Source organism: Epargyreus clarus, unplaced genomic scaffold (genome assembly GCF_041222505.1).
Source record: "Epargyreus clarus isolate Ecla_fem2 unplaced genomic scaffold, WU_Ecla_fem_2.2 ptg000003l, whole genome shotgun sequence".
NCBI lineage: Eukaryota > Metazoa > Arthropoda > Insecta > Lepidoptera > Hesperiidae > Epargyreus > Epargyreus clarus.
Window position 1 is genome coordinate 659,025 of NW_027332211.1, and position 24,236 is coordinate 683,260.

At 37.6% G+C, this 24,236-nt stretch overlaps 1 protein-coding gene across 1 annotated transcript in view; it reads right to left on the reverse strand.

Annotated features, from left to right (window-relative positions):
• The window catches only part of Corin (corin serine peptidase), a 109,827-nt gene that overhangs the window by 16,955 nt on the left and 68,636 nt on the right, over positions 1 to 24,236 (reverse strand). Inside the window, exons 6-12 of the mRNA XM_073082413.1 lie at positions 22,123 to 22,263; positions 14,190 to 14,384; positions 9,031 to 9,163; positions 7,876 to 8,028; positions 7,227 to 7,445; positions 6,493 to 6,634; positions 5,814 to 6,007 (exon numbers count right to left, since the gene is read on the reverse strand). Of these exons, the coding sequence (XP_072938514.1) occupies positions 5,814 to 6,007; positions 6,493 to 6,634; positions 7,227 to 7,445; positions 7,876 to 8,028; positions 9,031 to 9,163; positions 14,190 to 14,384; positions 22,123 to 22,263 (1,177 nt within the window). The remainder of the gene's footprint in view (positions 1 to 5,813; positions 6,008 to 6,492; positions 6,635 to 7,226; positions 7,446 to 7,875; positions 8,029 to 9,030; positions 9,164 to 14,189; positions 14,385 to 22,122; positions 22,264 to 24,236) is intronic.

A 24,236-nucleotide genomic window follows, 5' to 3' on the forward strand; every position in this document is an offset into this window, starting at 1 on the left:
TGTTATATATAATGTAAAGGGTGACCGCAGTGAGCCGGCTAATTACAGGCCTATAGCGATCACCTCCCTGCTCTCAAAGGTTATGGAGCGTGTTGTTAATACCCAGCTCCTGAGGTACCTCGAGGATCACCGGCTGATCAGCGATCACCAATACGGTTTCCGCAAGGGCCGTTCAGCTGGTGATCTTTTGGTGTACCTCACACACCGATGGGCGCAAGCCGTTGAGAGTAATGTTGAGGCTTTGGCAGTTAGCCTAGACATCGCAAAGGCCTTTGACCGGGTCTGGCACAGGGCCCTTCTCGCGAAGCTTCCATCTTACGGTCTACCCGAGAGGCTGTGCACATGAGTAGCCAGTTTTCTGTCTGAGCAGCAAATCAAAGTCGTAGTAGACGGGTGCTGCTCAGACACGAAACATGTTAACGCTGGCGTGCCCCAGGGCTCTGTCCTCTCTCCCACGCTATTCATTCTGCATATCAATGACATGTTGCAAAAAACTGGCAGCATTCATTGCTATGCAGATGATAGTACGGGAGATGCTGTGTATACAGGCCGTGCAAACACCTCTCGGACTCTCGTGGAGGAAAGCAGAATCCGACTTGTGTCTGAAATCGAAGACTCTCTGGAGCAGGTCTCGACATGGGGTCGAATTAACCTTGTTGAGTTTAACCCCAAGAAGACACAAGTCTGCGCGTTTACCGCTAAAAAAACCCCATTCGTCATAGCGCCACGGTTCCAAGGTATTCAACTCACCATTGATAAAAGTGTGGGGATCCTGGGAGTTGACATATCGTGTGACGTGCAGTTCCGGTGTCATTTGGACGTTAAGGCCAAGTTGGCATCAAGAAAGCTGGGCGTCCTGAACAGAGCGAAGCAGTACTTTACTGCGGGGCAACTCCTTCTGTTGTATAAGGCACAAGTGAGACCTCACATGGAGTACTGCTCCCATCTCCGGGCAAGGGCGCCCCAACTTACCAACTTAACCCACTTGACTCCGTGCAGTAACGCGGTATCCGAATCGTCAACGACCCCAGGACCTCCGATCGGTTAGAACCTTTAAGCTTGCGGAGGGACATAGGTTCCCTCTGTGTGTTCTACCGGCTTTACAATGGTGAGTGCTCCGAGGAACTATTTGACCTGATGCCTACGTCACCATTCCTCCATCGCACCACTCGCCGAAGGATGAAGTTCCATCCACACCAACTGGACCCGTGGCGGTCCTCCACAGTTCGGTTTGCACGGACATTCTTGCCACGAACGTGCAAGATGTGGAATGAACTTCCTCCTGAGGTATTCCCAGAGCGCTATGACATGGGGCTCTTCAAGAGGGGTGTAAAAAGCTCTCCTTCAAAGCCGGCGATGCATTGGCGACTCCTCTGGTGTTGCAAATGTTCATAGGCGACGTTGACTACTTTCCATCAGGTAGCACGTCTGCTTTATCGTTAGGCTCAAACATATAAAAAAAAAAAATATGGGCCGTTTGTAAAATGTGTCTTACTGTGAGGGGGAAGGCGAACGACGATTATGTCTATATATTTAATATGCTGTAGCTGGTAATCTTGAAATAGCTGAATTAATTTAAATTTTTTTCAGGGGTTACTTTTAGATTTCAGATAAATAACGATCTATGAGGGCAACGAAACTCTAACAAGTAGGTTTTATGAAAATACTTTTCCCGAAGACATTACAAAATTTGAAGATAAACACGAACCGATGGAATCGCCAATTTGTCACCACACAAGTTAAAAAAGAACGTCACCTACACAGAAGCGCATGTTCATGATAATTTAAGCCGAGAATTCGACAGCGTTTCTTCTGATATGTCCAACATACTACATTTAAAATGAAGTTTAAAAAAATACCTTAAAAAGAAAGAAAGGAATAATTATAATTTTCTCACCTTGATCTTTTACATTTCTCAGTGATGTAGTAAAACGAGTGGTTTATATTTGACTTATTGGAGGAAGTTTACTAAAAACTCCTAAAGGAGATTGCTTTATGGACGCAAGGAACGACCGTAGCCTGATTGATTGTTCTTTTGGACAGTTTCGACATCTAAGACCATAATTTTTATTCCTACTTCCAGAAACATTTATGAAAAACGGATATTGTGAAATACGCTTTTGCAAGTAGATATAATTATGTTTTTGTATTTTATCGGACTGGTAGAAGTTACAGGTTATAGCATGATTGTCCCTGTAGTCTCGGGAATAGAATAGGGCTACGGTATCACCTGCCTGTCGTAAGAGGCGACTAAAAGGGGGCCTATGGGGTTGCAGGCTGCAAGAGTGGGAGCTCGAACCGTCCAGCAAGCAACCCCGGGAAGGACGACGGTATGTGTGGTCGCATACCTTCGTAAACACCAGGTAGTGTGGGAGGAGCCAAAAGTGCTCCCCCAGGGCAGAGCCCCATCGGGGCATCGCGCTTGGAGGACTCCGGTTGTGTTCCCTCGGAGATCCCGGAGTTCTTCAACAACAAGCGTTGAGCACGGCCACTGGGGGGTTTAAGTGCGGTAAAAATCCCACATAACCCGGCGTCGCTTCCACGTCGTCGGGTACCTTTTGAAGGTTTCCCCCTCGCAAACAAAAAAAAAGGTTATAGCATGATAACATTCAATTAAAATCTGAACTATAATAAGTTCTCTGAATTCTGAACTACTCGTAGTTGCAAAGTATCCTTCTCTATGACGAAATTGTGAAAAGTATCCATATCCTATTGCGATATTAATCAGCAATCAACGGTATTAATTTGATTTAACTCGTCTCTATCTATGATAAAATTGTACCATATAAATACTCATCGTCCCCCTGCCGCACATCGACTCATATCTGTGCACATACGACACCGCACATACTAGTAGATGTGCGGCAGGGTAGGGTATCATGAGTAGATATAAGTAGATACGAGTAGATGAGTAGTAGTAGTGATTCTAGGTGTGAGTCTGAGTGTCTGTGTCAAATCCTAGCGAAAAATAGTCAATTTGTTTATGTACGCAGAAAATATTTGTCCTGTGTTTAGTATTCACAACAAACAATGCTCGAGTTCTTCAATTCGAAAAAAAACACAAACAACAAAAAACTCTGCGTAACATAATTTCCTCAGAATAAAGCATTCCCCGAGAGTCGCGAATTTTTTAATAAAAAACCGCAAAGCTAGAGGACATTGCCCCCGCCCACGAGCCTACGAGATTGCGAATTTTTTCGCCACCAACAAAGAGAATTTGACAACTTACTAAAGCTTTTGAACTTGAAGTAAAAATCAACTAGGTGAACTATTTTGATTAACTTTTCCTTCATTGCTGTGGTAGTCTTTTTTATCGCTAGGAATTTTAATTCCCTCTGAAACATTCTTGCGAAATCTTAAGACGCTTATAGGATTTTAGTAAATTAAAATTCTGGGAGTTTTGCAAAGAATGACGTGTACTTAGTAGCACGGCTTTGCGAAATTAAAAACGGACGTCCGCCCCTTGCTATTGCGCTTGAGAGGGGCTACTATAAATATAGAATAGTGATAGCTACTTACATATATTTTGTTTGATCATTTGTAGGTACATGGCTAAGAATAGACTGTATTAGCACAGTATAAGGATATATCCTTATACTGTGGTATTAGTTACCAAACTTACAAACATTTTAATTAGATTTGACATTCAATATGAACTACTTTTTAACCGACTTCAAAAAGGAGGTGGTTATCAATTCGGCCGGTATATTTTTTTTTTATGTAAGTACACGAATTACTCCGCCGTTAGTGGACCGATTTTAATAATTCTTTTTTTATTGTATAGAGACGAGCTGGAAGTTGGTCCCATTTAAATATGGTTAGGATCCATCGATGGGTTCTGGAGAAAATGAGGTGAACTCCTCCACCCACGTAAATATAACAGCCATAACTTCGCCGTTTATGAACCTATTTTAATATGCCTTTAATTTTGTGTGTGGACAATTGCTACAAATTGGTCCCATTTTAATATGATGAGGATCAGAGTGGGTTCTGGAGACAAAATATGTAACTCCTCAACCGATGGGTATAATTGAGTATTGTTTGAAGGTATTTGGTGTAGGTTCTAATAAAATTGCAAAACCAGTTTATCATTGACTATTTAAGGGTCTGATAATGTGGCTCGGAGTCAAAATATGTAACTCCTCAACCGATGGGAATAATTGAGTTGTGTTTGAAGATATTTGGTGCAGGTTCTAATGAAATTACAAAGCCAGTTCATCATTGACTATTTAAGGGTCTGATAATGTGGCTCGGAGACAAAATATGTAACTCCTCAACCGATGGGAATAATTGAGTTGTGTTTGAAGATATTTGGTGTAGGTTCTAATGAAATTTCAAACCCAGTTCATCATTGACTATTTAAGGGTCTGATAATGTGGCTCGGAGACAAAATGTGTAACTCCTCAACCGATGGGAATAATTGAGTTGTGTTTGAAGATATTTGGTGTAGGTTCTAATGTAATTGCAAAGCCAGTTCATCATTGACTATTTAATTAGTTTAGGTTAGGTTGGAACATATAAGACAATATAAAACCAAGCGAGCAGGGCGCGGTAGCGCCCTGCGATTTTGGCGGTTCTAATCAATGTAAACTCAGACCTTACCTTCATTCATGATCACGTTTTTACAATTTTATATTGTATTAATATAAATGTTAGTATGTCATCACTAAAAAGGGTGAAAAATTTTTTTAACAAATAATACAACCGACTTCTATGTCGCTCATATTAGACACGCTGTTTACATCGTTATCCAACGAAATATATTGAGCGTCGACTTCAGAAATATGTACTAAACCAACATTTATTTCAATTATTTTTTACTTTGTAGTGACATAGAAGTCGGTTGTATTTTTTGTTAAAATTTTTTTACAAGTACAGGTACAGGTAATCCAACTTCTTTTTGATTTTCAGACCCGTTAATATAAACATAGATCTATTAAACATTGTTGGAGTCGTAAGTATAAGTATTTTATTTAAGTAAGTACATGCGAATTTAAATACCGCAAAAGTCTTTAAATCGGTAAAAATGTTGTTAACAACATACAAGCAATCAACGTTAAATCTGTAATAAAAACGTAACATTAGCTGCAATTAGATGAGCTACTGTTTCTACGTAGAGCCGTAATGTGTACAAATAATTATCGGAAGCGTACGGTGCGGTCCCAGCTGCGTCAGCTAATGGCCCCGCCGCAATAATTGTGCACTGCGACCCGCTCTAATCAGCGCTTCGCAGATTAGCTGTTTACGCTATGTTTTTAAGTAAAAGAAAAATGCATCTGTATTAATGAGACTAAAATGTGTAAGGTAATTACGTTAAACATTTGCTTTACAGTTGTAACTAATCCACTATATTAATCCATTTATCTTAACCACGTGTCTATTACCTATATACCTAAATGTGACCAGCAATTTATAAACTGTAAGTACATAAAGAGAAACTTAAACTGTGCTGTTCTCTATCTATTGTTGTAATCGTCGAATCGAATTAAATGAACGAAAATGTTCTTAATTATTATATTTTTTTAAAGAACGCTATGTCTCGATTATTTGAGGTTAATAAACATAGCAATACAAAATGTTTTTTTCCACTAAGTTACCCAAATTCGCTTCGTGGTATTTAGAAGAATTAATTTACTACAAACATGTCACTACTACAATTAAGTCGAATCCACGATTAATTGGATTATCGCATATGTGAAAATCCGTCAAACCGCTGTCAGTTTATCCGCAGTCGGATATAATAATCTCCCAATGTCATTAGCTCCCACCATTTAACATTTCCACTGAAAATGAGCCCAAATAAATCGACTCACCGTAGTTGCTGCACACAAGCTGTATCCGGGTGGTGTCGTGGCGGCAGTCCTTGAGCTCGCGCAGCAGGCCGCCCTCGCTGCGCTGGAACACGCGGTAGGACTGCGCGACGCCCTGCACGTGCGGCAGCGGCAGCAGGTGGCCCCGGCCGGCGCGCGACCCCGCGCCACCCACCGCATCGCTTCTGTTCACCCACCTGGTGCAGATGTGTTATTTGTGAAGCTTTGGGTGTGAAGTTCATTCAAAAATAATCACTATTGGATAACCTTCTCCTGATGTTAGTCATTAACTTCATCGAAACAATGAATAACCGATTACTTCTACACGGGACCACCACGTCGCCTAAGTCCCTATAATAAGATAGATTTCCCTTGGCATTTGACAAAGTTATGGATAACTCAGGCATTTATCGTTATGGTTTTCATCACCATTAAAACAAATGTAATAAAGGGAGTAGTCAAAGGCGAATAGTCAAGGGCGAATAAAGCGGTGGTAGTCACCAGTTGAGGTCAATTGATATACTTTATTGGGCAGTACTGACTCAGGTACAAAAATATAGCATAAGCATATTTTCTTGAGTATTAATGGTAGAGACCGCGATAAGGATGACCTGCTCAAAGCAGATATAGAGAATTATACCCATATTATAAAAAATGTTCCATTAAAAACATTAGTACGTACGAGTATCCGAGCATGGAGCAGAGTTTGGACGCAGTGCTGTGGTCCAGGGTGGTGATGCAGGCTGAGAACCAGGACTGATTGGCAGCGCGATACACTTGCAGCTCTCCTCGACCTATGTCACCATTGGCCTCACTTAGCCGTACTGTAGAGGAAATGATAATTTCATCATTATTTCTTGTTCCCAAATATTCAAATTTTATTTCAATTCACGGTTTTCGTTTATCTTTTGTACATCATCATCATCATCATCAACGCATTACTGTCCCACTACTGGGCACGAGTCTTCTCTCGGAATGAGAAGGATCTTTTTTACATAGTCTTGACTAATTGTACAAATCGGCAACATTTTCTATTTACACTTATTTTCATTACCTCGTTATTTCAAATCTGTTCTTACACGTTCATTAGGTTTTTCAGTACCGATAAATCGATGCGTGTTTAACAATTGACTTGCTTGCTTTCTAGTCTATTGTCGCACTAAGTATTTTTTGATATAATTTTAAAAGTTTTTATGCAAATACTTAAGTTAAATTAATTTCTACCGATACGTTCAAACAACAGCTACTTCCTAACTGCATAATGTACTTTAAAGAGAGCCCAAAACAAAAACTGTTTGTTATTTTATATATCATCAAAATTATGTAATACAGGTATCAACAGACAGTATCTGAGGCATCAAGCCTGACAATTAGAACAGCATTTGTTGGATCCGCACCAAGACAATTAAGACTTACAGCAGTTCCTCTCATCCTGTCCCCACGGGCAGTCGATCTTGCCGTCACAGAGGTGTGTCTGCGAGATACAGCGCTGGTTCCCGCAGTGCACGTCGCCGCTGCGCTTGCACACGCGGCAGTTGAGCTCGTCGGAGCGGTCCGCGCAGTCCACGTGCCCGTCGCAGCGCCAGTCGTGCGGGATGCAGCGGTTGATATCGCATTGAAACCCAGTGGAGCACGCTGCACACAATATCATAGAAACTCATTATCTACTTGGTAAACCGCACTACTTGATGACAAATAGGCACTACCTCCCATGGGCATGTGTGAATTCAAACATCACTGCAGTCTAGAGTACATTGAGTAGAGTAGATTACATTTGAGACCAATCACAAATGTGTAGCTTTATTTGAGGCTCAAATAAGATAAAATATTGATCGTAACACACTCTACAACAGACCACTGCAATTTTACATCATTGTTATGAAGTAGAAATACTGCCACTGCATATCTGTAACCAAGCCCATATAGGACAATCATGTTTGAAGTTGATCAACTCGTCATGAATCTCTATATCCACAATCTCCAAACCAGCCCACATCACTTTCACACCCCTGTTATGAGAATGAAATTGTAATGGTGCCAATGTCGATAAAGTTACAGATCTTACCAGGCTTAGCAGCTCGGAAGCGAGCGTCCTTGACTTCCCGGTTCCCGAGACACACGTCAGTGTCAACGGACTCTGGGAATATCTCGCACTGCAAATAGTCCGGCATCGCCAGACCGAACACTTCCAGGAAGAAGCCGCATCTTCGCATTGTTTCTACGAGGAAATAACGTGAACTAAAATTTGCTGTTGTTCTTTTGACTTTGAAATAACAGCGTGCAGTCTACCCACGCAGCAACATAGCGCAGCAATAACAACTTAAAACACTCTTATACACAAAAGGACGCATAAAATTTCCCCACTAGTGGTTTTCATTAATCAGGCGACCGCGCCCCACATCGTATATGTACGTATAGGTCCGCTTGGTCTCTTTTCTTGCCGCGCGTATGCCAACACGCGTCTCTCACACGCATGCGTGTCACTTGCATCCTATTGTTTCGTAGGCATACGGACACGGGTCGCGAAAAATCGAAAGTTAATTTATATGTGCGTATAACGCGCGTGAGAGCGGAAACACGCGCGACAGGATACGCGACATTATAATCTGAACAAACCGCGGGAAATACAATACATATAAAATTTACCATTAAATGCATAAAATATTATGAAATTTGTATTGAATTCCACAACAACAATAGCAGTAAAGTTAATTTATGAGAGCAGAGAAATATTAAATATTATTTCCACAGCGATTATTCACTAGTATTGATGGCATAAAATGATTCGGTTATCTATTCTCGTGCATTATATTCGTTTCACTGCGTTCGCAGCCAAGCGTCAATTAGAGACTATGATTTATACTCAACAGAAGTTGAATATAATGACTTAATGGAAATAACTCGATTTCACATTTTATCAGTGTTACAAACCCGTTCGTTATAATTATATTCCTACATCTGGGCACACAGGTGATAATGAATATTAAGGTTCACTACGAAAGTGAAATGTGAATTATTAAAACGCACTCCTTTCGATCCTCTAAATTCGACGCCGTTTGTTTTTCTGCCACAACTACTAACTTGGGACGCCACATATTAGTATATCTGCCTTACACGCTTCAAACCAAAAACAACAGGTGTCATTATAATACAGTAGAAAGACTTAGAGGGGTGTTTCTATCGCAGAGGAATCACGAAGAGGCACCATCAATTCACTTACCTTGACAGAGGCTCTGACATGGGCGCACCATGTGTCCGAGCGGCCCGCACTTGGGCACGAACAGGGAGCAGAGGAACAGTGCGGTCAGCTCGTAGCACCGCACGTCCACCACCGCGTCATAGATTTCCAAATCCTACACAAAACAACAAGAATATAAATAAAATTGTAAAATTCTATTATAATACAAAATGCACTGATAGTCTTAAATTTACACCACAAAGGTAAGCAACGTCAGGTAAGATAGAAAGTTATTGAGGTAGGTATTCCCTCAAGACTATGGACATGGGGTTCTTCAAGAGGGGTGTAAAAAGAACTCTCCTTCAAAGCCGGCGATGCATTGGCGACTCCTCTGCGACGGTGACTGCTTTCCATCAGGTAGCCCGTCTGCCTTATCGTTAGGTTAAATATATAAAAAAAGTTAGTTGAATGACTAGTAACTAAATTTATGCACGGTTCCGTGCTTCGGGGAGTACTTTAAGCTATTGAATCCAGATGTGTGTGAACAGTTATCGTTAAATCATCTTAGAGGCCTCAGTTGAAAAAAATCCATTAACCCGTGCATTTCTCCTTCAATTTGATTATATTAGCATAATAGACTATTCCCAGCTATAGCCCAGACTATAGGCCTATTCTAGGCAGACTATTATCTAATTCTAGAAAGAGATTTCGAAACCATTATTTACTTTACCAATTGTAAATTAAACTTTTAAAAATAGTTTTATTTATATATAAAACACCTCGTACATTCAGCAGTACCTAATCTAAATTGCAGCAAAGTTGTAAATGTGTCTCCTTTCATGCCGTCACATGAACAACGCCTCGCTGAACACCACACGTGTTTTAAATGTGACACGTGCCAAATGCAACTGTTTTGTTTACGGTTTATTTGTAGTATTTTATACCATCGTATTCTTTTATTATACCATTGTGTCGATACACTACACTACACTTTCTAACTTTTACGGCAGTTTTGCTGTACAGAAAAACAGAAATAAGAACTTACAAACTTCAAAAGATTGTTATAAGGACTATCAACTTTTTTTCTAATGCAATATTTACTTAAACTGTCCACAATCGTGTTCAATAAATCAAATCATGTTCAAATATACTAAATGACTAGTCAATAAAGTTTAAGAACCGCTGATACAGAATATTACAATGTATTTACATTAAAGGCACACGGGCCGGGCATCTAGGGATGCGACACGTGTATTGAATGCGCAACTGCGGGATCTTCCCAGCCGGGACTAGTTCATATCATTAAACGTTGTATTTTGTTTGAGGCCTTGAACAGTTTCAGGTTATACTGATCATCTTATATGGGGTTACTTATATCACATTAAAACTTAGTCAAATTTGGCCGCGTTGAAAAAAATATCTTTATTGCAAGGAATTGTAATTCAAATATTTTATTAAAATAATGTAGATACCTAATAATAAAATATTTTTAAAATTATATATATTGATAATTTTAGTACAATAATACTTAAAATACGCTTATATAGTTAATGAAACTAAATAGTGAAAAATATTTTGTAACATAAGAATAAAATGGTTGTCGATCATTAATGCTACTGGTCTAAAAGCAACGTCCGGTCGCCATTCTTCATTTTAATTCTTATCAATAAACATTTAAATAACAATTTAAATATTAAATACTTACGTATAAGCAATAAACTCCCGTGTTATTAATCGTGTTCAATCAAAACATAAAATAGTCATTATCGGGTGGATCCCGGTGAAAAGCAATGATTAACATCCTTTTGTTAGCAAGCTGTAACCTTTGTCCCGCGACAGTGATTGATCGGTACCGAGTTGCGAGACTTCTTAATTACCGACTAGCTATTGACTGCTGGTTTGCTCGCCGATTTGTGTCCGATCATTACGCCCAATGAAATGTATCTGATTGACTGCGAAGGTTAAATAAATAATAAGGTAGGAGACAATATATTTCCGAATATATGATTTATTTAAGAGAGTGAAATGTGTTTTTTTATAACATAGTAAACCAGCATGCAGTCCATCTCTTGGTAAGTGTCGCACTTTCCACTAGTGCAGTGGTTCCCAAACTTTAAATTAGAGCATACTAGAATACTGCAAGATCTGTTTTAAAGACTTAAGGAGTATGGTAGTAAAAATATTTCATTGAAAGGAGGTATACTTAACACATTTTTTAATGTAAAGGTTAAAACTTTTATAATTTAATGTGATGTGAAGCTAGGACATGTTTTTCACAGCGAAAAAGTACCCTACAATATTTTACGTACGTAAATATTTTAGACGGAACACAGGTGGGTTTCGGACCACCGGTTGAGAATTAATGACTGAGTGAAATTAAAGTTGTAATGAATGTAGATAACACGAACGATAGAGATTACCGTTTTTAATTTTTTTAGATATTTTTTTTTGTACTTTTTTTTTATTACGTTAATATTGTAAATAATTAAATGTAACTTGTAGAATTATTTAATAAATTTTTATTGATATGATAAAATATTATAAATTTTAGTGAATCATATTCATAGGACATCCCAGTTTTATCTTGACTTTATAACCCAAGCTTCTAGGTTTTTAGTCTCGTCTTCAATCCTTTATAGTTCCACCACCTACCTGGTCTACTCTCAGAGTGAGAAAGGTTTAGGTCATAGTCCACCTTGATAGCCATGTGCGTATACATATAAAAAAACTTTATAAGAGCTCTCAGACATGTAGATTTCCTCACGATGTTTTCTTTCATTTCTAATTTGTAATACATATATATCTTTGAAAAATCATAGGTCAAGCGATAATCAGAGGACGGACGATATTCACAGCCTAAGTAAATCAAGACTATTTAAGTCAATAACAGTGGATAGATTCCCTTCATAGATTAGATAGCCTTCGTAGATTAAACTTCATAGTAACCATTTTGAAAATCCTTGAAGGTGCATCCTTGAAGGTTCTCGCTAAAGTTATTACGGTCTCTGTACAAACAATTTCTCTGTACAGTGTTTTGATATTCCCTTAAGCGACTTGTTACGGCTTCTTGAATATTACCAGTTACTAATAACTTATTCGCTGTGGAGCTGAGCGTGACTTGATTTTTTGTAAAAATTGAGTAATCTTTAATCTTTAGCCTTTAGTAGTTTAGTACCTATATTTTCATTTATGTTTACATTAATTTGGCAGTTTGTTAGTTTTTGACTTTCACGTCACATCTGAATAACTGATTGACGCATCACATAACAATATAGATATTGGTTTGATTTTTTTTACAATTTCCTGTATTACTACTGGACTTAGAGGGCCTATTCACTATATAGGTATGTACTTAATATTAATGCAAAAAAACATGACAAAATTTAATGACGCAGAAGTCAATGCTGTGAGGACTTATTAATAATTTACAATTCACTTTTTCAATCTTAACAAAGACAATGTAATATAGAAATAAATCTCATTGCGCCGCCGAACCTCTAAACTATCAAATTCAATCTATTTACTAAGGTAACAATAATTTACCGAAGCGTGACGATGGACGCTTTCAAAAGCTTTAATTAATCGTTGTCAGCGACTCCCGCCGATTGGCCATCAAAGTGCTTCGGAAGCAATTATTTTGTGCGCGGGAAGAGGACGGTAATCCCCCGGCCGGGAGACGCGGCACGACACTTATTGGATCCGGACCAATTATAATGCAATTAAAAGAGTGAGCTTTTGCATCTAACGTTTGTAATTTTGTAAGACTTTTTGATTGCCTTATAGAAAACACTACCAATAGACAGTGATAGCCTAGTGGTTAAGAAACTCGGCCTCTCGATCGAGGTTCAAAATTCAGGCACGCCCCTCTGATTTTTCGAAATGCTGTGCGTATTAGAAATTAATTATCACTTGCTAAAACAGTGAAGGAAAACATCGTGTGGAAATCCGCATACCTGAGAGATTTAGAAAAAAAAAGTCTCAAAGGTATATGAAATCTACCAATACGCACTTGGCCAGCGCTGTGGACTAGGTATGGCCTAATTCTTCTCATTCTTAGAGGAGACCCGTGCCCAGCAGTGGGACAATAATGAGTTGATGATGATGATAGAAAACACAACATACAAAAATGAAAATATTGAGAGTTGGTTAAAGCAATTGGTTGAGTGAGTTAAAAAATAGCTATAAAAATACATACAACTGAATACAGAACCTCCTCCTTTTCAAAGTCAGTTAAAACAAATGTCACATCTTTAAAATACAAATTTAACTTATCATAACTAAAAATAGTTAATTGATAGTTTAATTACAGTTTGGTATAATTCGGATACAAGTTACTTAATATTTTAATGATATGATAATGAATTATACTCTATGCCTCACTCTTTCACCTCAAGGATTCCCATCTGCTTTGGCATTTTCGCTCTATACTGACGAACTGAACTAGTTTTGTTCTTCTCTAGTTCTAGCTATCTAAAGAATCTCTACCGACACAATATTTCAGATTGAACATTGACTTTGAACGCAAAGATTTCGAAGCTTAATAAATAGGTGACAGCGAGTGACGCCGATCATCCGTCAAAGTGCTCCGGAGCAAATTAATTTACGTCAAAAAGACGGCGGATGCTATGGTACGCTTAATGACCGGAAGGAACTCTCTGTTTATGTGGCATTCATTGTAACGATTGCTAACAGTGATGTCGGTTTTCTCATTGGCAGATGAGAAATGTTTCTTGTTCAAAAGATTGGCATTGGAGAAATGTTTCTTCTAGTATTTCGCTAGTAAAAATGGGACAATATCATCATATATTTCTAGTACAGAAGTTCCTTATACTTTTTTTGTTACATTTAATTGGCTGTACCGATGAAATGAGATGATTATGATAAAACCATTGTAATTGATTAAGTATTAAAGTAATAATTCAAACATACTCGTATAACATACACCTTATAATTATGACACTTACAATGTTATATTTCACTAATTGGTAAGTTATTTAAATGTAAAAAAAATGTTTCTTATGTAGGTACACAATCTCCCATAACTGAGCTGAGGGAAAATTATTAGTCTCGCAACACCTTCGAAATAGCGTTGTTTTTAAATCACCTAGACCTAGACCTTAAATCATTCTTAACATTTTCTGAAACTACTAAACTAGATGCCCTAAGAAAATATATTTCGCAGACATCTAAATCCAACTCACCTGTTGTGCGTCTCGCTGTCCAAAATGCCCGATATAGTTGGGGAAGACGGTGAAGTTGTAGGAGATGCGATGTTGCTGGCAGAAGGTCACGATGACCGGGAGACACACGCCGGGCGCCGGGTTCCTAAGGCCGGGGGGCTCGGTGGGAGGCGGCATCGTCACCACCATGGACCGGTTTACCACTTGGGACACGTACTGTTCAAAGAAAAATTGCATTCGTAATTTTATAGAACGTTTGTTTTTGAGAAATCATTGAGTATCAGCAGAAAATTCTATCAAATACACAACTCAAGATATCTTAGATTCGTTTGTAATTCATAACACAGACATTTGGTAATTTCATCGACGTTATCGCCGTGAGGTACAAATAATTGTAATATTTATTTGTTTATTCGGCAAAAATGATTAATAAATATAAGTCTGTTCTATTATGTAGACGAAGCTCTTGGGCAGACAGCCAGACATCATCGTAATTGTGTTGAGATGTTGTGTATAAATATTTTATTTTATTTATTTATTTAGACATACCAACAGCAAAACATATAAACACATGTACATTAAACATACAACCAGATAGATAATCCTTATATGTAAGCCAATTAAAGGCATGTACAGCAATCTCTTAAATCTAGTATTACTGTTAAAGCAGTTACAATTTTGTTATTATAATAGTAGTAGTAGTTATTATCATATAAAGAAAAAATTGTATATAAATGTAGTGATAATATCTATCAATTTATATTTTACAATGAAATCAATTTTGTCCTAAATTTATTTTTGAGACCAAGACATGTGTCATGATATACTGTACGTATATCATGAATATTACTGTACGTCTCCTTTAGAAGCGCGCGACATCGCAAATCAAATCAAATCAAATCAAATCTCTTTATTTGTGAATACAGGTATTAAAAAGTTACATATAGTGCGCTATATTCCACCTTGTCAGGTATACAAATATATATTAAATTAAATTAAATATATGTTAAATCGCAGCCGGTATTATTACTAATCTGCAAAGTTAAGCAACGTTGACTACAGTTGAAGAATTCATGGGTAACCGTAATGTTTACATTAATGCGTTAAATCATCAGTCCGGAAGAGAGCCAGGGAGGATGATGCATCTTCCCAGGCACTTCGTCGCAGACGCACGGGACGCCGGAGGGCGGCTTTCGCTGAAAGCCACCCTTTCCCAGTCCCATGAGCCCTCGGATGCGGATTCGGGGGAATCCAAACCCGGTCTTAAAGGCTCGAGATGTCGTGTGTGCGTTCTGCACGCTCATCTCTTGAGGGACATAACGTGAGGGTCGTGGCTGGCGTTAACAACAGCGCCGGCCGACGTTGCCGGGCCGCGAATGTAATGCTTAACGCTTCTCGTGACCCGGCACCGAGCGTCTAGAGGAACGCCGCGGAGTTTTAGTCGATAGGAGTCCGACATACCCCTTCTGCTCCCCCGGGCGGAAGAGGATCCATGAGGATTTCTCCGCGAAAAAAAAAATCAGTCCGGAATGTTATCATTGTATAGCAATCATTAAACCCAGCTCTATAGATTGAAAACACTTGTCAGAGATTGGTTTCGATCTGTACAAAACCGCAAAAGTAACATGGTGGGATTTACTCCAAATATTGTAAATTATGGAACGGGGCTAATTTCCCGTGCAGCAGGCTATATTTATATATAAAGGCTTCTGTTAATTGAACAATAAATTGCAATGCACAACCATGCAAACAGAACCGCGTGGGGATGCTTATTATATAATGTTCACATTTGAATATCTTTTTACTAAGTAAGCAAAATTTTTAATAAGTAAGCAAGCAGCACATTTTTAATAAGTAAGCAAAATAGTGGTTTTTAAGAGCAAAATAACAACTTTAAAAGAATTGCCCAAATAACGTCTGCAACTGCAAAATCGGTCTAGCCTAGCCGTTTCAAGGATTAGCTAATCCCTGAAACGGCTAGATCTATTTTGGCGTGACTTTGTTAGCTGATGTTTTGAAAAAAGAATGATTAGAAAAAAGAATTAGGGGTTCGCGAAAAATAATTAAAAGCATGAAATCTCCAGATTATTTATATTTTTAAGCGCGGATAAACCCGCAGGGGCATCGTTTTAAAATACCGTCTGTTTAATTTATAATACACGAGCTTTTGCCCGCGGCTTCGCTCGCGTTACGAAGTAATATTTTCATCCCCTATTTTATCCCCTTGGGGGTAGAATTGATCAAAATCCTTTCTTAGCGGATGCCTACGTCATACCTACCTTTACTACATCTACCTGCATGCCAAATTTCAGCCCGATCCGTCCAGTGGTTTGGGCTGTGCGTTGATAGATCACTATGTCAGTCAGTCACCTTTGAGTTATATATATTTAGACTAGCTGACCCGGCAAACTTTGTACCGCCTCAAAATCTATTTATCAAATATATTTCATATAAAATATAGCCTATATTACTCGTGGATAATATAGCTCTCGAATGGTGAAAGAATTTTTAAAATCGGTCCAGTAGTTTTTGAGCCTATTCATTACAACCAAACAAACAAACAAAGTTTTCCTCTTTATAATTTAATATATACTACAAAAGTACTAAAAGCTTCTCTATAAGCTAATCTTACAGAAACGTGACAGAAAGCTTAAATAATTTCAAATATTGCTTTCTCGGATTTATAGACTTCATTTTTCTTGTCCCTTTGTTTGGCTCCGGAAAGGAAAATAGTCAAAAAGAATCCTTAATCTGTTTCCAAAGGAAAGCCTTTTGGATTAAATCGTACAATTTGACTTTTAAATGACATCCTGTCATCGTCGCCGTTTTTCAATTTATTTACATTTTCTTTGCCTATTCTGTTTTGCTGCAATTTTGAACACTTTAACTGAAAAGGGGAGTTTGAATTTGATCGTAGTTTTTCCTCGAAACCTCGATCAATCAGTGATATCGTTATCGCAATCTACATACTATAACAACAGTATAAAGTTGTTTTCAGGAATTTGAAAGTTAACAACTATGCCATTCATAAGCTAACAGGATATTCTCCATCATAACCAGCAACACATTTGTAAAGCATCTCTCATAGACTTCCTGTCCTATTTAGGGTCAATACCCATGGGTAATAATGCAACCACTTAACAATAGGCGGGCGATAAATAATTTTATAGAATAAAAAAAGTACGTTACAACTCTATTTGCGCAATTAAATTACTGTTAATGTCACGAAGCGAACCGCAAAGAAGTAAATAACCTTTCCCGCAAAACGTTTAAGGGGTCGAAAACATTCCACGAGCGCGGGTCTAAAAATGTAGTGCAAAATAAATAAAGAGGGTCAGGTGCCCGGGATTGAGTCCCGTGATGAGCTACATTCCGGGGACTGCTTTTAGGGAATATCACTGGATTCCCGGAATTACACGTTTGAGTGTTTTCATTTCGTTTCACGTATTTAAATCTTTGTAGTGCTATTTAAGGATTGTGACTGAAGGAGCAGTTGATCTGACCAATTTCTATGTTTTTTTCAATATGTTTGGCATAAATGAAGTAGCGAACAGTATATTATATCACAAGAGCCTCATCTGAACTCGATCACAGATCCGTTTCCATTCTTGAAGACAAAATTGAAACACATTACATCAAATAGGTATAAACTTGGACTTAACACATCTGACCATATTATATTACAATAAATAATTCTACTACATTTACTGTAAATATAAAATAGTTTATAGATTTTTTTTTCAGAAAAATGTTATGTATCACGCTATGTAAAGACGCTTTTAAATGGTGTGTATAAAAGGTAAATAAGAGGTTATTGATCAGAAAGTTTCTGATTATTATTTTTTGATAAAAATCTGTTAGTAACACAACTATTATAAAGCAGTATGTGTCCGCTTAATCTGTCCACAAAGCCACGACGACAGCTAAGCGCTTTATTTCTCACCAATGAAAACTAAACACGTAGTGATCCCCGGGGAGATGAGCGGGATAAAGCGACTTCAGCGGTAGCTCGATCCCGGGAACTCTCCCAGATAATACCGGATAACAACCGTTTTGATCATATCTTTATTTTGTATTTTATTCAATGCCTAAGCTTGATAACGATGTTCATTTTATAGAATAACGACGTTAATAAAATGATATTGGGGAAAAGGAAGAAATAAAACTCTAGGTTTTTGCAAAGTATAGAAACATCCATGGTTTTATCATAGCGTCATGGTCATACTTATGTTTGCGCTTAAAGAATGTGAATAAAATTTTTCATTTTTTGTCCGAAGAAATCCTGCGGCTACTACAAATTATAACAAAAATAAACCAAAAAATTTTGTTTCAAAGTATATTTTTACAGAATTGCGTTTAAAACATCTATAACATACCATAGCTTAGCATTGTGTTTCGTTTATAAAGACGAAGCGAGGAAACGACTACAATACACATCAAAGTCTAGAATACTTAAAAGTCGTAAACCCCTCACGATTCCACTGCTGGTGGCCCATGATGCTAAATGTGTAGTAACTCGAGCTTCATTGGGACGTAGATTAGACGTTAGAATGAAGAAAAGGTTATATGATATACAATATAAAAAAATAGTACGAGAATATATGAAGAATAATGTATTTTCCTAAAAATTAGCCTTTTCCGTAAAAAATTAGCCGTGAATCAGATAGCATAATAATACACGGTGTATTTTTTTTCAAAACGACTATCTTTTTCACTACTTCGACGTGTCTAGGTAATCTGCCGATTACCAGATTATGATGTTTCCCGTTTTCTAGCATTATTACCTTTATATTAAAAAGAAAATTGACCGCGCTCGAGCATGTCCAGTGATCAATTTTTTTGACTTTGCCAACTGCCCGACATAGAAAGTTCTTTTGTGGTTTAGGATACTCTACAGGGTATAAGGTATCTCCCATATCTTAGTCAGACGCGCTCGAGATACTCCCGAAATCACCTCTTGGGATCCCCAAATATGCGGATGTATCGGCGCTACACCTATTTCAACCTCATTACCAGTGCCACAGTGCTAAGCGCTATTGTTAATATTTCGAAAAGTATTCGTAATACAAATAGAGCAAGTTAAGCTATTTCAGAGTATCCACAATAATAGAGGTTCGTCATTATTTTTATTCGACATATATTGTTTAAAGCAAAGTAATATCATTTAAAGCTTTGCTTTTAAAGCATACTTGTTTTGTTCAAACAACAGACAACCCCTTTTGTTGATCTAGTAAAACATTTCGAGAACTGGGATAAAATGGACATCACTTTTCTAATAGGATGTCATTTGAAATAGGATCCTATTGAAAACGTTGGAAAATAAATCTTTATCCGTCCTTTATCCGGGACCCATCTGTTTCACTAAAGCTCACTCACCGGAGTTTCTGTGGGAACCAGCGAGTTTAAGAAGATAAAGTACTTAGTTCGGCAGGCTTGGCTAACCAGCTTAGAGCCTAAAGATGGGAGAATCATCGGTACATTCTTTCGCATTTCAGTTTTACAGGCCATGGGCGAGAATGTCATGTGATTGTATGGAGGGTTCAAAAGTAATCAATATGGAAAGTACCTGTGACTGATCTTAGATACAACTTTGTTTCTTTCGTACACATGACTGATATATATGGTCATACCGTGTCTGAACATCCGATATATTTAATGTCCATTCTTCGAACAAGTAAATATTGTTACATAACATAACTAATTTACTACATAAAAAAGGACAGATTTTTCAACAATAAATGATTGTCTATTGCTAACAATGCTATTTGCTAAGTTCATTATAGTAGATTAAAACAATTGAAAGAACGTTACTGAACGAACAACAGCCTTTAGTGCGACTTGTAACTTAACCTCAACAACAAAATGTCTGTACAAGCGTTATTAAGTTAATTTACAAAACTGATTGTTTAGACTTAGCGGAATGACAAAAAACAGTTTACGAACAGGCAATACCACTCCCTCTTTCGCTTTGTGAAAGTTGTCGCGAAATGGAAGCCGCTGAACAAAAACGTCGAGACAATGGCCAAGTAGACGAATTCTCGTCGAATGTTCTCGATTGTGTACGCAGCGCGAATTTTCGAGTGGAATTGTTTTAAAGCGGCCATAATAATTGTTTGTGGCGTAGCTTTGTACAGCGGTTGGAATTAAAAAGGTGCTTTGAGCTTTGTTTGGGCCTTTTCAGCGGTCTCTAGGCAGGAGCCGAGGGCAGCACTATTGACATTAACTTTCATATTTTCGATTTTGTGTTCATGTTTGGAAGTTTAACAATTTCTAGTGATGAAATGCACAGTTTAGCGTGTTCACCTTTAAAAACACCTAACGATGTTTACTTTGACCGTTTAAGTAAATCATAATTATTTTTAAGTAGCGGTAATATTTGAACTCTTTGTACCCAAATTTTATATTTTTCTTTATATGTATATATTAACATTTTTATCTAACTTAATAAGTTTTTTTTTTTTATAATATAAGAGTAGCAGACGAGCATGCAGTCCACCTGATGGTAAGTGGCTACTGCTGCCTATGGACATCTGTAATCAACCCCAGATAGGATTGGATATTCCTACCTGAGGTTGGCCACAGACGCGCCGCTACCCCTGAGATCTAAGCTGGAACGCCTCGGAAAAGTCTGTCTCCCTTGCCACACCCTTCAAGCCGGAACACAGCAGCGCCTAGCACCGATGTTATTAGGTAGAAATAGGTGTGGCGGTGGTGCCGCCGGAGTCGAACCACAAAGGGTTCTACCGCCTTCTACTCAGTGTGTTTCAACCGTTCTATTATAACTGGTAATTGTACATTATTCTATACGTGAAAACTTGTAATCGACTTCCCTTTTGTTATAATAGCGCATATTTATGTTTATCTAAATAAGCTTTAAGTTTTTTGCATTAAAACATCTAATTTGATATAATATCATTCCGAAAATTTAATGAACATGTAAATTTTACTTTGACTTCTTCTTACTTCCTCGTTATCGTCGTGTCATCGTGCAGGGAACCCATAATAGTACGGGCAAGGGAAAAAGTATCTGTGGATGGTTTTGTGGAACATGACCCACTTCCCTAGGTTACACGTGACAACGTTTTTGTGATCTAACTTGATCCTGCTTAACATTTTCCTGAATCAGTAATAGGTATACATTATAATGTTATTTTGTGGTAACATGGTATGGTACGATGATCTAAGCTCTCATAGGAAATAATATGTACAATCTTAACATACTAGAAGGTCTCAAAAAGAACATTTTCATTTATAATTTGTAACCCTACAGAAATCTCATTGCGACGCTGTCAAGGATATATCAAGGATTAAAAAGTCTTAATTTCTATGTTTCTAAATCATATTGGGCGTGAGTCAAGCAGGAAATCGAACCTGAAACCCTTTACATGTGACGGTCGACGTGTAGGTACGCTGACCAATCTGTCACATATAAAATCAAGATTGCCAAAATTTATAATTTCATCGTGTCTATCCACTTCCATCAAAAGAATCGCCGCCTGGTTCAGTTCACACCAATACAGCAATCGCGTATAACGTATACTCATTATCATTAAGGCAGTTTTATCATTAAATCAGTTTAACGAATCTTTTACACAAATCTTTTATTCAAAACTTGATGTTCCATACCATTCAGAAGTTTTTTTTTTTTTTTATAATATAGCAGACTAACAAGCAGTCCACCTGATGGTAAGTGGCTATTGCCACCCATGGGCATCTGTAATCAACCCCAGATATGATTAGATATTCCTACCTGAGGTCGGCCACAGATGCGCCGCTACCCCTGAGGACTAAGCTAGAAAGCCTCGGAAAAGTATGTCTTCCTTACCACACCCTTCAGAACGGAACACAGCAGCGCCTAACACTGCTGTTATTAGGCTGTAATACGGGTGGCGGTGGTGCCGCTGGAGTCGAACCACACAGCGTTCTTGAAGTTCAGTAATAGATAGTTCCTTACCTGGACAGCTGGGTTGGCTCGGAAGTAGGCGAACAGTGCGCCTGTGATGGCGAGCAGCGCCACTGCATTAAGCGCTAGCTGCATTAGTCGAAACTTGTGAGGGGAACCCTCGTTGCTGGGTCCTCGCATATCGCGTAGCATCTGCGGGGAAAATTATTTATGAAATATCTACAAAATGTACAGTTTCTTTAACTACATCTATACGTTTATGTGGTTAAATCTATTAAGAAGAAAGGATCATATTTTTTTAGAATGTGTACAATTAATATTTTTAATATATTAAGCGGTATATTCAAGAGTTTTATTCAAAGTAAATGTGCAAAACCATCAACATTTGCGATACCAAAATAATTTATTTCGAAATCTGTTTTGGGTATTTCAATGTGAGGATTGTGGATGCAAGACACTCGAGAATCCTCGTTTTTAGCTTGGGATACCCTCTTTAGATTAATTCATTTAATAAATTAATTCAGTGGTTAAATTTTAAAAGTAGTAGAACCTTCTGTAGTTTGACTCCGGCGGTACCACCGCCACACATATTTCTGCCTCATAACAGCAGTGTTGCGCGCTGCTATTTTCTGGTTTGAAGGATGTGGGAGTTATCTAGTATTTATCTAGGGTTGATTACATATGTGTATATTTAGCAGTAGCCACTCACCATCAGGTGGACTGCATGCTTGTCTTCTTCGTCTCTATTAGGTAAAAAAAGTAAAGAGTCTTGGAGTTAAAAAGAAACTAATTTAAATCTTCTATAATAATTGCTACGGAAATCAGACGGAAAATTACATTGCCACAAAGCTTAGCTTAGCTCAAATAACTATCTGGCTGTTTGCCAACTTATCGGCTCTCAGACCGGCTATCGTGACATTCAATTATATAGCCTCTGCCGTTCCTACTTTAGACAACTCAGGAGTAATTCTAAACATAAAGTAAATTAAGCAATTTGTATCAATATTTAGACGGATTTCATTTTCGATCGCTGTAATTCATTCACACTGACGTCTCACACTATGAGATTAGTGATATAATATAAAAGCATTTGTAGTTTTGTGTTTTCTTATGTGAAAGTCGCGACCATCTTATATTAAGTGTGCACTATTTGTCATGCTCATAGATATAGGATGTCAAAGATACACAATGTCAGTTTAAACGCATTACCAAAATTGATATGTGTATGTGTGTAATAGTGTTATTACCATCATACTTTTTTATCGAGTATTAATTTGATGAGCCTGCCGTGGCAACATAGCTTTCGTATCCAAATTATCACACAAATCAATAAAATACCATATTTTCATAGATGATTATTTATAACTTTATGATTTTATTAATACGACGACCTCCTTGGTATAAACTATTTTTTCTCAAAATGTTTGTTACATATTACCGATGATTTAATAGGAGTTCATTCTGGCCGATTTATTATACTTATCCACTTTTCCGTACCTCACGTGATCGACTTGGTATCCTTAAAAAGATAAAAGTGATACAAATATTATTCGAGTTATTATAACATAAAAATTCAGAATATGTAAATTCCGTTACAATACGTCAACAAAGTTTACTTTTATACTACTTTTGTGATGCATGAAATGATCTTTATTATATTATCGACACAGTCATTATCGGTATAATATGTCACCATTTTGTCAAGCCCTAGCGTAAATAAATAATTTAATTTTCGTATATATTTTGGTAACTTTTCATCTACCTATGAAATATATGTATTCATAGCAAGATAAATGAATATAAAATTGTAACAACTATGTATGAAACCAATTAATATGAAATTCGACCATTTATTGCTTAAAAACCTGGGATAGAAAAGTCGCATTTACCCTTCGATCACTAATAAGAACTATATACACAATCAGCGACAAAAAATGCCGCGACGAAAAGAGCACCCAAATAGACATTTGGGTGCGCTTTTAGGTTAGGTCAGAATGTATAAACCATTTAAATTGTAAAGTCTGTTACTAAACGTACAATTCTTATTATTGCATGCCCACTTGATTTGTTCGGGTAACATGGTGACTCTGTTCTAACTTGAATGGAGACGCTATTGTTTTATATTTTTTTATTTAATTTAATTATATTTTTTCTTTTTTTTTGTG